Source organism: Camarhynchus parvulus, chromosome 4, assembly GCF_901933205.1.
Source record: "Camarhynchus parvulus chromosome 4, STF_HiC, whole genome shotgun sequence".
NCBI lineage: Eukaryota > Metazoa > Chordata > Aves > Passeriformes > Thraupidae > Camarhynchus > Camarhynchus parvulus.
In genome coordinates this window covers 61636855-61651265 of record NC_044574.1, presented here as the reverse complement: position 1 = coordinate 61651265, position 14411 = coordinate 61636855, and the positions used below count along the sequence as shown (strand labels likewise).

At 50.7% G+C, this 14411-nt stretch overlaps 2 protein-coding genes across 8 annotated transcripts in view; one reads left to right on the top strand and one right to left on the bottom strand.

Moving 5' to 3' along the window:
• Nucleotides 1-3691, top strand: part of RUFY3 (RUN and FYVE domain containing 3) — a 31962-nt gene extending 28271 nt beyond the window's left edge. For 2 of the 5 annotated variants that reach the window (XM_030947199.1, XM_030947196.1), the window contains 3 exons: nt 1088-1115; nt 1376-1450; nt 1713-3689. In XM_030947199.1, coding sequence (XP_030803059.1) covers nt 1088-1115; nt 1376-1450; nt 1713-1856 — 247 coding nt within the window. In that variant the 3' untranslated portion in view covers nt 1857-3689. Of the gene's footprint in view, nt 1-1087; nt 1116-1375; nt 1451-1712 lie in introns of all 5 variants that reach the window. The other 3 variants (XM_030947195.1, XM_030947197.1, XM_030947198.1) reach the window with 3 other exon arrangements.
• Nucleotides 2384-10164, bottom strand: GRSF1 (G-rich RNA sequence binding factor 1). Of its 3 annotated transcripts, none has more exons than XR_004060677.1 (10): nt 9994-10164; nt 9757-9901; nt 8939-9094; nt 8496-8636; nt 7793-7922; nt 5889-6049; nt 5635-5763; nt 4947-5082; nt 4660-4732; nt 2384-3928 (listed from the first exon to the last, which is right to left on the bottom strand). XR_004060677.1 is itself a non-coding variant. In XM_030947203.1 (10 exons), the coding sequence occupies exons 1-9, from the start codon at nt 10162-10164 to the stop codon at nt 4674-4676; spliced, it is 1242 nt and encodes a 413-aa protein (XP_030803063.1). In that variant the 3' UTR covers nt 2384-3928; nt 4655-4673. The 3 variants fall into 3 exon arrangements, 1 of the variants encoding a protein (XP_030803063.1); XM_030947203.1 differs by having other exon boundaries at nt 4655-4732; nt 5635-5756; nt 5868-6049; XR_004060676.1 differs by having other exon boundaries at nt 3696-3928; nt 4655-4732.
• Nucleotides 10165-14411: the final 4247 nt, after the last annotated feature.

Below are 14411 nucleotides of genomic sequence, written 5' to 3'. Positions count from 1 at the left end.
CCCAAGTCCTGCTTTCCCCTCTCCAATTTCTGTGCCAACAGGGAGTTGGGAATAGTCCAACTTCCCTTTTTAAGAAGGATTTCCAACCTCATGCCCTTGATTGAGTTCTCTGCTGCTTTTCCATAGCTCTCAAAGTGAAGGAGCAGGTTCTGTTGTTTGCTATCAGTGCTTTCAGATGGGAAAAGCTTTGTGTCTCTCCCATTTACCTTTGAATTCTTTTCTATCTAAACCTGCTGTTTACTAATTTTTCTGACTCAAGAATCCTTGGTAAGCTAAATGCAAGACCTTTGGAACTAATGTCCAAACTATCTTTGGTGAGGGAAAGGAGAAGGGTGTTTGGACCTCCTAAAGACAAGCTGTTGGAGAAAGAACTTCAAGTGTGATTTTAAGAAGATGGCTGTGTAAAATTGTGGTTCAAGTCACTTGTTTCCAAGCTGAATTATTACAGAGGATTCTTGCTGCAGGATCTGAGTATTTGGTTTTAGGAGATAAAAGGTGTTCTCAAAGCCCCTGGGCACAGCTCAGTGCTGAGGCTTTGGCTCGAGATGGAACAGCCCATTGGAAGTTGCTCTGTCAGGGCTCTGCTGTGCCCTTGAGGCACTCTCCATTGAGTTAATCAGTGAGTTAATCAATGAGTTAATCAGGAAAATATCCTCTTAAAATAGCATAAAGCAGTTCAAATCTGCTTTGTCAGATATTAAAAACCTTCCAGGCCTGAGATGGTTTTTACCCCTGTTTTACCTGGAGTGTTTAAGCAAGTGAGGGTCAGGTTGATGGTTTACAGGCCTTGTGGTGCTTTATTGCTGCGGGGTAGGGATCAAACCTGCAGGCCTGTGTTTAAAGCCAAACTGTAGTGCTGTAGCACCTCAACAGTCTTTTCTGTGTTCATGATCCCTGTCTTCCTGTTCTCCTGAATGCATTTTGCAATTTTTTCTTCTGCTTTTGCCATTGAACCAGGAGTGCTACTCAAAAATCTGGGGAGGGTTTTAAAAATGGGATGAGGGAATTCCCTGATAGCACAGATGTTTTATTTAAAGGCTCTGGTGAGGGAAGGCCTGCTCCAAGTGATGCTGTTGTTCCCTTGTAGGTCACCCAGCGGCACACAGGAAGAGCAGGTGGGTGATTCTCCTTCTTGGTGGTTTTGCTCTTTTCCTGTAAATCAGCTGAACCAAAATCCCCTCCTTCTCCTCCATGCACCTGGCAAAGCACAGCCAGACCCCCAGAGAGCCTCTGGGATGCCTTGTGCTGTCTTGTCTACTGGGAATTTCTGCTGCTGCCAGCTTGCTCCCAATGTTTAGTTCCTCCCTTGCTGCTGCCGAGCTCTGCCACAGGAGCTGTATAAAGCAGAATCTCTTGGTTTTGGCTTGGGCCGTAGGAGCAGCTGTCGGGGCCTGGACACGCCGAGATCTGCCAGCTCTGCCAGGAGGAGGGCAGCCGGAGCCAAAGAAAGGCAAGTCCTGGGCTTGACCTGCCATCTCCCACACAGTTTCCTGCTGGTGAGGTGTTCTTAGAAATGAGCCCTTGCAGGCCCCTCTGCCCTTAACAGAACTTTGTTAAATGCTGATGGGGTGATGGTTCCCTGTTCAGTGGTTTGGTTTTCCTCCCCCGTAGCAGCTTCTTCCCTTCTTTAGCTCAGTGTTTGCTCTTCCCTGAGTTGATATGCCAAGAGCTGGAGCTCTCCTTGACTGCTCTGTCCTTTTCCTGCATTCCAGAACATCTGCAAGAACTGTGGGGGCACCTTCTGTGAAGCCTGCTCAGTGCACGAGCTGCCCCTCCCGTCCAGCATCAACCCTGAGCGTGTCTGCAACCCCTGCCACCAGCGGCTCATCCAGCAGTATTCCAGCAGCCCCTTGTAGGGAACAGGTGGCACAGGGGTGACAAACAGTGCCTGTGCCTGATGGTGTTTCTGGAGCTGCTCAGGGGGAATGTGAAGACGCTTGCCCATGTGCTTTGGAGGTCGGATGGGAAGCAGCTTCTTGGTGTTTAGAATCTCCTGTTACTAAAACAGCAGTCTGAGCCCTTAAATCAGCCTGTGCGGTGGAGAATTCCATTGGGAATGTCACATGGGGCAGCCCCAAGGTGTGCCTGAGCAGTCTCAGGACTCTGGGAGCCCCTCCCCAAACCAGAGCTGTTATCTGCACGCAGAAGCCAGGAGTGTTCTCACCCTCACGTGTGTGGTGTGGGTGTGTGCTACTGCTGAGCAGAGGCTCCCCAAAACCCAACAGGAGTGTGGGTATTCCTCACATCTGGCTGCACTTGAAATCCCATTTCCCCTTTCCCGTTTGCCCTGGACAGGCTGACTCATCCTGGGAACCCTGGGCGATGAGCAGGGCAGGTGGGCCACCAGTGAACACATCCTCCCTGCATTTCCTTTGCTCAGGGCTTTGACCAGGGGCTTAGTCTGCACAGGGACACCCCAAACCAAGCTGTGAATGTTCTGTTCCCCCTCTGGGCTTTAGGGGCTGGGCCCAGTCCCCATCACACAGAGGTTTAGGGCCACTTGGAGCCACCTCTCCGCCTTGTGCATATAGAAACATTGTTACAATAAACTTGGCATTTCACTTTCTGTTGGATCAAAACCAAGTGGGGACACTTTTCACCTGTTACAAATTTTAATTGCACGTACAGTTCAGAGAGGTTTTGTGGTTTGTGCCACATCATTCTTTGTTACTTTGTTCCCTCAAGGGATTTTGCTAGTCCAAACAGCGGTGGTGGCTTTCTGGTATCACAGGAGTGTTTACTCCTGTTCCTACTGGCACTTCCTGCAGTCTCTGAGACCACAGAATGTCCTGTAGCTCATAGAAAAGACATGCATTGCAGTGACAAATGCACTGGGGTTTGGGCAGATGTTGTTAGGGGGTAGTGGTTAATAATTCCTTAGTCATTAGATTGGCTGGAACCACATTAAAAAGCCTCTTGGAGCCAAGGTACTGACATGGTTGGTACTGCTTTCTACCAGGAATCATCTCTCCTCCATCCTTTTAGCATTTGGGATGTTCAGCCACCCAACTTCTACTCTTCTGCCCCTCAGGGCAGCTTCCTGACCCATTTCCTTGCTGATATCCCCTAAAGTATGGCAGGAGTTCTAAACAGTGCTGAAATACCAAAAGCCTGGAATTCAAGTGAATTCCTGAGTTCTCAGGAGTGAGACACAGGCGGTGGATGGAGAAAACACTGAATTTAGTGTCAATAGTTTTGAGTACTTACTGTACACATCCAGCAGTGTGAACTCCTGCACCCAACCCCAGTGTGACTCATCCCCAGAGGAGAAAATAAGACCCAGGCAGTGTGACTCATCCCCAGAGGAGAAAATAAGACCCAGGCAATGCAGAGGGAGCATTAAACTGGAAATGGAGGATTCAACTCCATGAAGCAGGAAGGTGGCTGAGCCCCTCCAGCACTGGTGGCTGCCATAGGCCTGGCCTTTTGGAAGGTGGGAGCAGGACTCTGCTGGCTGCCAGCTCCCTTTGTGCTCAGGTATTCTGTGTGATGCCAGGGTGAGCTCACACCTGGACCTTGGGAATGGGGGGGACAGGTTTTCTGATGTTAATTTTGTTCCACACAAAAAAAAAAAACTTGATCATTCATATCCTGCCTCCTGAGTGGTCTTTCCATCCCATTCCTCTTGGGCTTGAGGTGTGAGAGGATTCAGAGCAAGAGTGTGCACCTGTGTGAGGTCTTAGATCACTCAGATGTTAATTGGCAATCCTGGTGTTTTATTAATGCAGCCTGATGCACCTGGAGCCCTGGACTGCTCCACCCTGGAGCCTTGGCCATTCCCACTGCAGCTGGTGCAGCTCCCCACAGCCATCACATTTATTACAAGCTCTTACATAAGGCTGATCTAATCTTAGCTTGTCCTCCTCGCTGACTGGTGACACATGGACCTGATCTTCACGCTCATATCCACGGAATGTGTTCGCCTGGCCTAAAAACAAGGGAGAGGAAAAACAGAAATCATTCACTCTCACAGTGTGCATGTTTTCCTTTTTTTCTCCAATGCTCGCTGCATTTTATTCCCAGTTAATCCTCTATTAGAATGAAATAGAGCAGTTTGGCAATAGTAAAATACCCCAGACTCCAGGTGGGACTACAGCAGAGGCACATGGGGTGGAGGTGTTTAATTCCCCCAGCACAAGCATCAACAGGAGGGAGCTGCCAAAGAAGTGTGGGATTCAGGAAAGAGGTTGGACTGCACATCCTGAACCTGCCCCAAGGGCTTGTCTTTGTCCTGGATTACAAACCCAGGATGGGTGGGCTGCCCTCCCTGCTGCAGGGACCAGGACCTGGGGAGCAGCAACCACCACCCCCCACTTTCTGAGGGGAATTCATGGAACAAGCTGTCCACCCTCTCTGATGGTCACATCACACCCCACCCCATCCAAAAGACCAGCTGCTATGAGACCACATCTCTGGGAAATGTTTAGCCATGTTTTCTCTCTTTGCCAGGGAATATAAACCCATCAGAGCTTTTCCTGCTGCAGGACTGGCACCTGTGGAATCTGGAGGTGCAGGCTGTGGGATCAGACTGGACACCTGCTGTTAGGCCAGAGGTGGTTCCCTTCAGCCCCTCCATGTTTTACCCTTTGGGTTGTGTGCCTGGGGCATGCATTGCTACAAAGAGAGCAGGAAGGACAGAGGGGGATGTGCTCACCAAACCTGTGCTGCTGTCACTAGCAGTTCTCCTGTCCCTTGGGATGTTTGTTCAGGAACAATTCAATGGCACTGCACTCTGGGCAAGGGAAGAGAGGTGGGCTGAGGTCAGACACTTGCATGTGTTACATTGGATTTTTTTTCTCTGCAAAGCCCATGGCACATCACAACTTGGAAAGCCACACCCAAGTGATCCCACTGCAGAGTGTACAACAGCAGCTGGACCAGCTGTGCCAAGCCCCCTGAGGTCTCAATCCCAGGACTGTAGGACCCCCTCTCTTTTTCTGACTTACCCATCTGTGACCCCTCCTTGGCCATCGCTGCGACTGCGTCCTCGTGGCTCTCAAAATGCACATCTGCCTCTCCTGTGGCATCTCCATGGGAGTTATATTCCACCAAGATCCTCGTGGGCCTCAGTGGAGCAAAAAACTGAAAGGCAGAAAAGAGTTTGGTGAGAAAGAAACAACAGTAACGCACCCTATTCCCCAGAAACTCAATGCTTTTACTCCCAAAACCCACCAACCCATGGAGGGGGGGTCTGAGCTCCTGAGCAGCAAAAGGCTTCCTGATCCATCTGGGTGAAGCTGAGGCACTCCGCAGCCACCTGTCCCATCCCCTGTGAGCTCCTGGCATAGGAACTCCCGCCAGGAACAAAAGTCCTCACACTGCACCCATGTTCTGTACACACCAGTGCAGCTCCGTGTAAACTGTTAACATTTCTGTGCAGTCAGCTACTCTAAAATTTGCTTTAGATTCTCAAGGGCTCCTGAAGCCCAGTGACAGATATTGAGACATCCCAGCCAGCCTTAATTCTTTCTTATTCATGGAGAGGAGCAGATCCATGTTGTGCCTGAGGCCACAGGTGTCCAAAGCCACATGGCACTGAGGACTAACAGACACCAATTAATTAAGAGCCTGCAATCCCTGAGGGTTTGCACAGGTAATGACAGAGCCACACTCCATCCATAGCCTGTTACTCACATTTATTATGTCCTGGGCACTAGCTTGGGAAGGAAAACCCCTCATGTGGACCAAAGTGCTGTGGTGGTGATGAGGCAGTCTCAGACTCTGAAGTGTTCCTGGAGCTTTCTGTTCCTTCCCTGCTCAGTTCTGTGGAATGGAGGGGAAAACCATCACTAGCACCCGCAGTGCCCCCCTCCCTCATGTGAAAGCCATGGGCATGTGGGGTGACACAAAGGGGCCTCGAGGAGCACTCATGACAGGGAGGGACTCACTGATTTCTTCTTCAGCATGGGAGCCTGCAGTGTCTCTCCAGCCCCTGTCTTCAGAGATGGACTCATACTCTCTTCTGGCCCTGGAATAGGCTGTCAGCTGCCTGCTGTAGGGCATGTGCCTTTGCATCTGGTGCTTTCTGCTCACGTACACCTCTATGTACCTGCAGCCCAAAGGGAGAGAGCACATAGCACACCTGGCACTCAGGCCTTGGAGAAAGCACCTTCCAGCTATGTCCTGCCTTGGCCCTGCTCAGGTACTGGGGGTGAGAGCCCTGCCAAGGCACTGAAGAATTAACTCATTTCACTGGCACAGTTCTCTTTGAGGCTGCTTTTCCCTCACTGCACTTCTGCAAACTGCACTGATTCCTACAAACCCCAAATCTATCACCCTACCCAGCCCCAAAACAGGTCTCAGAACAGGCAGAGCCACAAGATGCACACAGTCACAGGAAACACTTCAGTGGAGCCCTTAAATTTTCTATTTACCTATGAAATGGAGGGGATTTCACCAGCAGTGTTAAATCAGGCAGTTTCCAGAGCACTGAAGGAACAGTGTGATGAAAAGGAAGTACAGACATCCAAAGGAGGGGGCCTTCCACCCTTCCTGAAGCCAAAGTAAGGGAAGTAACCCTGGGTACAGGCTGACAGCTCAGCACCCCGTGTCCCCACTCAGCACTGGGTGCTGTTGGAGGCCAGCTCTGGATAAAGCCAGAAATAATGGATGGGAGCCAGGTGCCAGCAAATCTGAAAACCCCTCAATTTCTTGGCTAATCACATGGAAATGGAGGTGTGTGAGCCAGATGGATGAGTCAGGTCAGCTCTTGTTCTGACAGAAAAAAATTAACAGTAGATTTGGAATTAGGCTCTACTCAAGAGAAGGCAAGTCCTCTTAAATCAATTAAGTAATTAATCAATCAAATTCTGCCTGTGGAGCAGCTGTTTGCTTTTAGTATGAGCAGAGAAATTGCCAAACACAAAGAAATGCAGTCTGGAAACAGGAAGCAAGGAAATAAAAGGAAGTTGGTGTGCAGGAGGAGAGGTAAGGTTTGGAAAACTCTTTTAATATGTGGGATACAGATAAAGTTTTATAGATTATTGAAGTCAGAAAACTCAGCAGGGAAATGCAGCCTTGGTTGTTAGGGTTTTCTTTTCTGAGCACAGCTAATTTAAAAGCTGTGTGGATGTGGTGCTTACAGACAGGATTTGGGGCTGGGCAGGGCAGTGTTTAGGTTAATAGCTGGACACAATGATCTTAAAGGCCTTTTTTAACCTAAATTATATTATGACTCTGGGAAAAGGTGGCCTTGTGCTTCTGTTTGAGAGGAAAGAGGCTCTTGTGAGGCAAGTGTGTGGCACAGGGCTCAGCTGAATAAAATGCTGTAATTCCCAAGGGGATGTAGCCACCCAAGAGGTGGGAGATGGTGCAGTGGTGGCCAGCAGCCCCTGCTGGGAATGGACTCCAGGCAGGTGCTTCAAATAGACATTCCTTGAGAGGAAGCACTGGCTGTGCTGGGCACTGGGCTGAAGGGCAGGAGGGCGGCTGCCAAAACTGCCCAAAGCATGGAGGAACCTGGTGCAAATCTGGCAGGATCACATGTCTGAAGGAGGCACAGGATCTCTGTGCACTGAGGCCTGGGCAGACTGTGTCTATCTAGTGTTCCCCACTCCGGAGGCTGTCACCCATTTTCACTGGGATGAGAATGCCTTCAGGAATACCTGAAAATCTGGAGACTTTCTAGGAGGCCCCCAAGCCCGCCAAGCTATGAGCACTGCAGGAGCCTCTGCCCTGCCCTGAATCACACTGTGAGTGTGAGATGAGCTGTTTCACCCAGCAGGAAGCTCCAAGTCCCACAGGTGCCTCACGCCACATTCTCCTGGCCCCTGAAGTCCAGGGAAGCACCTACCTGCTTCCCATATATTCCCTGTGCCGCAGCAGGGCCTTAGCTGCCATTTCTGGAGTGGCAAACTGCACAAAAGCTTCTCCTGTTCTTCTGTCTCCCCGGTAAATGAAAGCGATGTCTGTGATTTTTAGACCTAGAGATGGCAGGGGAGAAAAAGGCATTGACTGTGGCAGAAATTTGTGCTATAGCTCAGAAAGCCATTTTTTCCCTCTTATTTTTCTGGTTTATAACAAGCTAATTGGGCAGCTAAACAGTTCTGAAACAACTGCTCATGATGGCCTAAGTAGCTTTTTTAAACTCCATTTTTTTTTGCTTTGAGGCAGTTTTAACAGAAGACTTAATTAAAAAAGGAATCAATCTGAGGTTTCAAGTAAGTGAATCCAGCTTCTGGACAACAAGCAGATCCAGAGCACAAATGGTCTTGAAATTTTCTCTTATTATGGCAGTTTTTTTTATTAATTCCTCCTGGCCCCAAATCAGAGTGACGAAAGTACTGATCCTGGGCTAGACCCGCACAAGGTCAGAGGAGCAGGGAAACACTGCAGGGTGCCCAGAAAGCCTGTGTGACTTCTGGGGAACAGCAACTCCTTGGGGTGTTTAAGGTGTTTGAGGCTGCATGTGTTTTGCCTTGTCCTGTGAGGAACAACAGCATCTACTTAAGGAAGTGAATGCTGGTAAAGGAAGGGCATGGCCCAGGCTGAGTTACCTGAGAAGAAGTCTGCAATGTCCTCCTCGGTGGAGGTGAAGGGGAGGCCTCGGAGCAGCACCACTCCCTCACTCATGGCCTGCGACTCGTCGCGCAGGCTGCGCAGCAAGCCCTCCACGTCGCTGTCGTGCACCTCAAACACTGCAAGGAACGCAGCCATGGAGGGCTGTCCCACAGGGCACTGCAAGGCAGCGCTCTGCAGGCACTCCCTCCCTCTCCTAAGGCAGCCTTCCCCCCTGCAAAGCTCCATGCTGTTTCCTGCCCCAGACCATGCTCCGTGCTCCTGCCCCTCTGCCTTCCCTGGCCAGCCCGGGACACTTTGGCCCAATGGTGGCTGATCCGCTGCTCTGCTCCCCCTCTGTGCCTCTGCACTACCCAAGGAGCTCTCATTCATTCCCTGGGGAATTCCACTGCAATGGTAACTCTTGCTGCTCCAAACCCACCTTTCACGTAGCGTGGGCCCATGTACCTCAGGTGCTTCTCCAGGGCTCTCTGCACGTCTGCTTTGGACTCCAGCTCGATCAAGGCATCCCCCCTGCGCCTCCCATCCCTGTTTAAGAGGAAGTGTATCCCGTTCTCACCGTTCCGAATTCTACAGCCTGCAAAACAAGGGACACACAGGACTGCATCAGACACGGGGATCTGTGCCCTGACTGCAGGGCTGGGGGCTCATCCCCTCAGCACTGCAGAACAAAGGGCAGCACACTTGCATTTCTAACATGAAGTCTAACGTCACACTGACTTGCTTTAGTTTGGCAGGCTAGCAAATAATTAAAAAACTTGCATCTGGCCCCTGGGAGGATGCAGCACTGTCTGATAGTAGGGAGGATCAGCCCCACAAAGGTATGTAGAAGCTATGAATTAAGGATCAGAAAACAACACCTTGAACTAATTAGTAGTTTGAATTAATTAGTAAAACCTCCAGTTTCTTAAAAAGAGAGGAGTTTGGGCCAGCCATAATGGCTTGTAAGAGCATCACTTTGATTTGGATTGCCTTTGCTCTGGAGACACTGATTAAGAGAAAGACTTGTGCAAATAAATTTAAGAGACCATAAGGATGACTTCTAGTCAGTGTCCAGCAGTTTGGATGCTGATTATTATTTCCTTTAAATGTGTCAGTTGTGAATAATTTTGCAGCAATAATAAGACCTCATCTTTCTCCGGCTAACGATCTCTAAATTTTCCCTCTGTTAAGCAGGCATGAGCTAATGGGCTAATATCAGCATGCAGAACAGTTAGCCAGGAAAATGAACACCCATACTATCAAAGAAGGTAAGGACATCTTCCTCGGTGCACGAGAACGGGAATCCTTCTGCCCTGATGAGGTAGACGGTGTCGCTCTCCGCCTTGGGTGAGGCGGGCTTCTCCTCTGACAGGCGACCTTCGTGGGACGGAGCATCCGTGACCTGGCCCGGACACACGAGAAGAGCCCCGAGTGAGGGCGGGAGGCCGCGGTTTCCCGCAGGGGTCGGTGCCCGCCATTTTCGCGCGGCCGTACCTGGCTGTATGCGCGGAGGGCGGCGCGGAGCGAGGCCGGTGCCGAGAGCGGGGCCGGGGCCGGGGCCGGGACGGGCCGGGGCCGGGGCAGGCGCAGCGCGGGCGGCAGCGCCGGGCCCCGGCCCAGCAGCAGCGCGCACAGAGCGCGGCGGGCGGCGGCGGCCACGGCCATGCCGGGGATCGCGGCTCCGCCCCTATGACCTTCCCTCCTCCTCCTTCCTTCCTTCCCGGCAGGCACTGCACGGGAAGCGCTTCCCGGGCACCGCCGGCTGCCCCCGGGGCTGGGGGGTGCCCGCCGCTCTGCCCAGCGCCCCGGGACGGGCCGGGCGGGTGTCACCGCGGGCTTTTCCTGTCACAGAGCTTGGCTTAGAACGGCCTGGCTTGCAACGGAACTTAAAGATCATCCTGTTCCACCCCTGCCATGGGCAGGGACAAGTACCGCTAGACCAGGTTGCTCCAGGCCCCCCGTCCATCCTGGACATGAACGCTTCCAGGGATCGGGCAGCCAGAGTTTTTCTGGGCAACCTGTGCCAGGGCCTCATAGGGATGAATTTCTTGCCAATATCCCATCTAACTTTCTCTTCTGTCAGTGGGAATTCCCCCTTGTGCTGTCACTCCAGGCCCTTGTAAGCAGTGTCAATCTTTCTTGCAGGCTCCCTTCAGGCACTGGAAGGCCGCCAGTGGGTCGCCCTGCAGTTTTTCCAGGCTGGAAACATCCTAATTTTCCCAGCTTTTCCTCTCAGCAAAGGTGCTCCCTCCCTCTGCTAACCTCGGTGGCCCCCTCTGGATTTGTGCCAACTGGTCAGTGTCCTGTCAGTGCTGAGGACCCTAGGGCTGGATGCAGCACTCCAGGTGGAGTCTCACCTAAGCAGGGCAGTGGGGAGGAATCCCCCCCCCCCTGCTGCCCATGCTGTGGGGATGAGCCCAAGGCACAGATGGATTCTTGCAATAAAAAAGTTTTAGGTTGGGCTTCATCATGGACAAGCCTTTTACACCCCTTCCCAGGAGACTGATTTTCCAGGAGAGATGATTTTCTGCCCCTCACTCCCATCCCTGCTTGAAGGTCTCAACAGGCAGAACCTTCCAGGTGGTCTGGGAAGACAGTCTTGCTGTCATTGCTGCATCCAAGAGGGATAACGGGGAAAGAGCTGGCACTGGCTTCTCCTAAGTGCACACATGGGGAAGGTGGGTCCTGCTGAACCCAGAAAAAATTTTTTAGGATGAAGCAAAATGAGTAGGAAAAGGCAAGCTGGAATCCCAAACCCCAGCGGTGGAGGAACCCAGGGAGGGAATGTGGAGGCTCAGATCCAGGGTATTCAGGCAGGCATCCAGAAGGAGGGTGGGCCAGGCCCAGCAGGACCCCAGCTGGATCAGGAAGACCATGAGAGCCATGAGAGCCAGGGTGCTCCTCTCTTTTCCAGCACCCTGTAGCTGTAGCCTGGGGGTCACCAAGTAAGAGCTGCAATTTCAACTGCAGACCATCAAACCCAAAATATAATCCTCAGTTTCCCGGCACAAGTCTTTCATCTTGCTGTGCTGCCAACACACTCATTTATCAGAAGCCTTGAACATTTCTTATCACCAGTTTGAAAATACGAACAAGCTACTCTATGTCACCCTCTTGTTGCTGGCTGATGCTTTTGTAAACTGTTCCTTGTGACAGCCTTTCATATGACAGACTCCAGCCCTGAGAACAGCACAGCCTCTTGACAGCAGCAGACTCAACCCTTCTGGGTTTTCAAGGTAAATCATGTTTTATGCACATTTTCAGAGCAATGTTGACTTTAGTGCCCAAGTGGTTCACATTCCAGTCTTTCATGGCCTACTTGCCAGGTTTCTCTTCAAAACCTTCTTTAAATAAGCAGGCAAATGTTATAGGAGGAAAAAAAAAATTAAGATAACCATAGGAATTCATCTTGAGCACTTATCTCTATCTAGATTGGCTTTTGTGCTTTAAGTCTACCTGAATAAGCAGATCTCTAAATCTTAGGGACCGAGGGAATGTAAGGGGCCATTCTTATCCTATGAGCCAAGCAGGCTGCAAGGAAAAATCTCTTGAAGGGATGCACATCTTGCAGCCATTTTTCCTTTGATTTGCTTGCTTCCCAAGTACAGGAAGAAACACCCACTGCTGCTTGCTTGTCTGGCAGCTTGTCAGGTTTGTGAGAGTTACCTTTAGAGGGCACCGTGTTGTTGGGCAACTGCTGGCACTGAGGTTTCCATGGAATCTCAGAGCTTCCCTAGTTACATGTCGGAACAGAGTCTCCGCACCTATGGGAGACTATAAAGGTCACCCTAGGACAAGAGAATTTGCATTTATTCAGTCGACAGAGCTGCTGTGGAATGAAGTTGCCTTAGGAGAGGGAATCTGCCTCTGCAAAACCAAAAAGTCTCAGGAGATGCCTCCATACTGCCGAGGACCAAGAATGTATCTGCCTTGGAGAATTTATCTACCTGGCAGCTGCGATGCCTTTTTCTTAAAGAATGTTAAACAGGTTGTTGTTAAGAACAATCGATTCCAGCTATTCTTTAGTCTGATCAGACTAAAAATGATGATCAGAAAATCATCAGATGTGATGCTAAGACAAGTGCTTATACTGGGAAACATTCCTTATCCCTCTGTGTAATCTGCTGTCAAGAAAAATTGACCTTCTGTTCTCCTGCAGTGTTTTCCAAAATTATTTATACGCTGTGTTATTTTTAAAAACAAAACACCGCTTCCCTTTTTTTGTATTCCTAATCCTTGCTGTTTTGCGATCTTTTTTTTTATGCCGCTTTCAGCTGCAATGCTCTGTGTTTACTGAGCTGTGCTGAAAAGCCAAGAACTTCAGCCCAGGACCAAAGCACTTTGCCAGCCCGAGGGCCCTTCCAGAGGAATTCTTGAGGCTCTGCAGCACTCTGGATAAAGGGAGATGAGAGGTGAGGCCAGGGCTGTGCCTCCTTACATAAGGCTGCAGCTCCCTGCCAGCCCCTGGGGCCGAGGAGAGCCCTTCATGTGACCCTCAGCCATCCCCAGCAGCCCAATATTCATGTGAGACATAAAGCCTGCATGTTACATAAGCGTCTCTCCTGGCCAAGTGTTTCCTACTGCAGCAACCGAGGTTTAATTTTAACTTGTCACTTAAAAAATGAAACATTCTGTGGGCAGGAGGAAGTGTAGCGGTGGGAACGGAGGTTATTTGTGTGCCAGCAGGAATGTGCCAGAAAGATCAGTGATGTATTTCTGTTTGATTTACATGGCCAGCTTAAGTCTGAGAGCATCTGTGACAAAGTGCTCCAAGACCCATTCAACGCTTTGGCTAATGCAGGCAAAAGGAGAACTGCAAATGCCGTGAAATGCTTTTTAATTACACCGCTGCTGCCCAGTAAAACACTAGCTTTTAAAGGTGTCCTAAAAACAATAGTGTAATTTTAATTTACGTAGAAATGCACTGACCTGGCATTTTGACTTAGTCTGAAGGACAGAGAGTGGAAAATGCAGTTTCAGCATTTAAAAATGTGAGGTGAGGGAAGCAGATGACTGTCAGTGTGGCCACCTAAGGCCTTACAGCTGAAACCCCTGATGTGCTGGATGGAAAGTTAGTGTTGTGTGGGATTGTAGCCTATTTTGATGTGCTGAATTTTCGTGATAAATCTGAAAGTCATCAGACTTTTTTCTGGCCTACCTGGAGCCATGTGAGGTTTTTGGGATGGCAAATTCCCCTTGCAGCAGGAGGGAATCCCTGGAGGTCATGCTGCCTGTCCTGCGCCCTCTCCAAAATCTGGCTTCTTACTGACCTAAACAGAGCCAGATTTTTGTGTGAAAATTATACCCTGGGATTGCAATTTCTGCCATAAAGAGCATTGGGATGTGACTATATCTGCCTGCCAAGGGTTTCTTAAAAAACTGCAGCTTTTTTACCTCCGTTTTTTTTTTTTTACCTCAGCCGCCCATAGTGTCACCTGAGGGGTATCCCTCCTTTGCCCACCGCCTACCCTCACCAGCCCAGTTAGAAATTGCTAACAAATATTAAGAAATATTACAATAACTTCTGTCACGTTTTGCTAAAAAACAGTTCGATGAGGAGGGCAGAAACGCCGTTAATACTTTTTTGTTCTTTTTCTGGTAGTGGTGGTGACCTGTGGGCTGGTACGTGGCCTCCTTTGTCCTGAGGGGACAAGGGGGGCTCTGGAGGAGCAGGGGGTGCCCGTTTCCATGGAGGTGTCTGGGGGCACTCACACGGCCTCCTCTGAGGGGCCGGCACGGCGGGATGGCTGTCAGGGGACGCCCGTGCCTGGGGCCACGAAAGGACTCCTGAGGGGAAGCCCCACGCCTCCGAGAGGAGCGCGGCCGTGCCAGAGCCCCGCAGCTGGGAGGGAGGAAGCGGCGGCGGCGCGGGGGCCGCTGGGGGCGATGGCGGCCGGGCGGGCCGTGTCCCC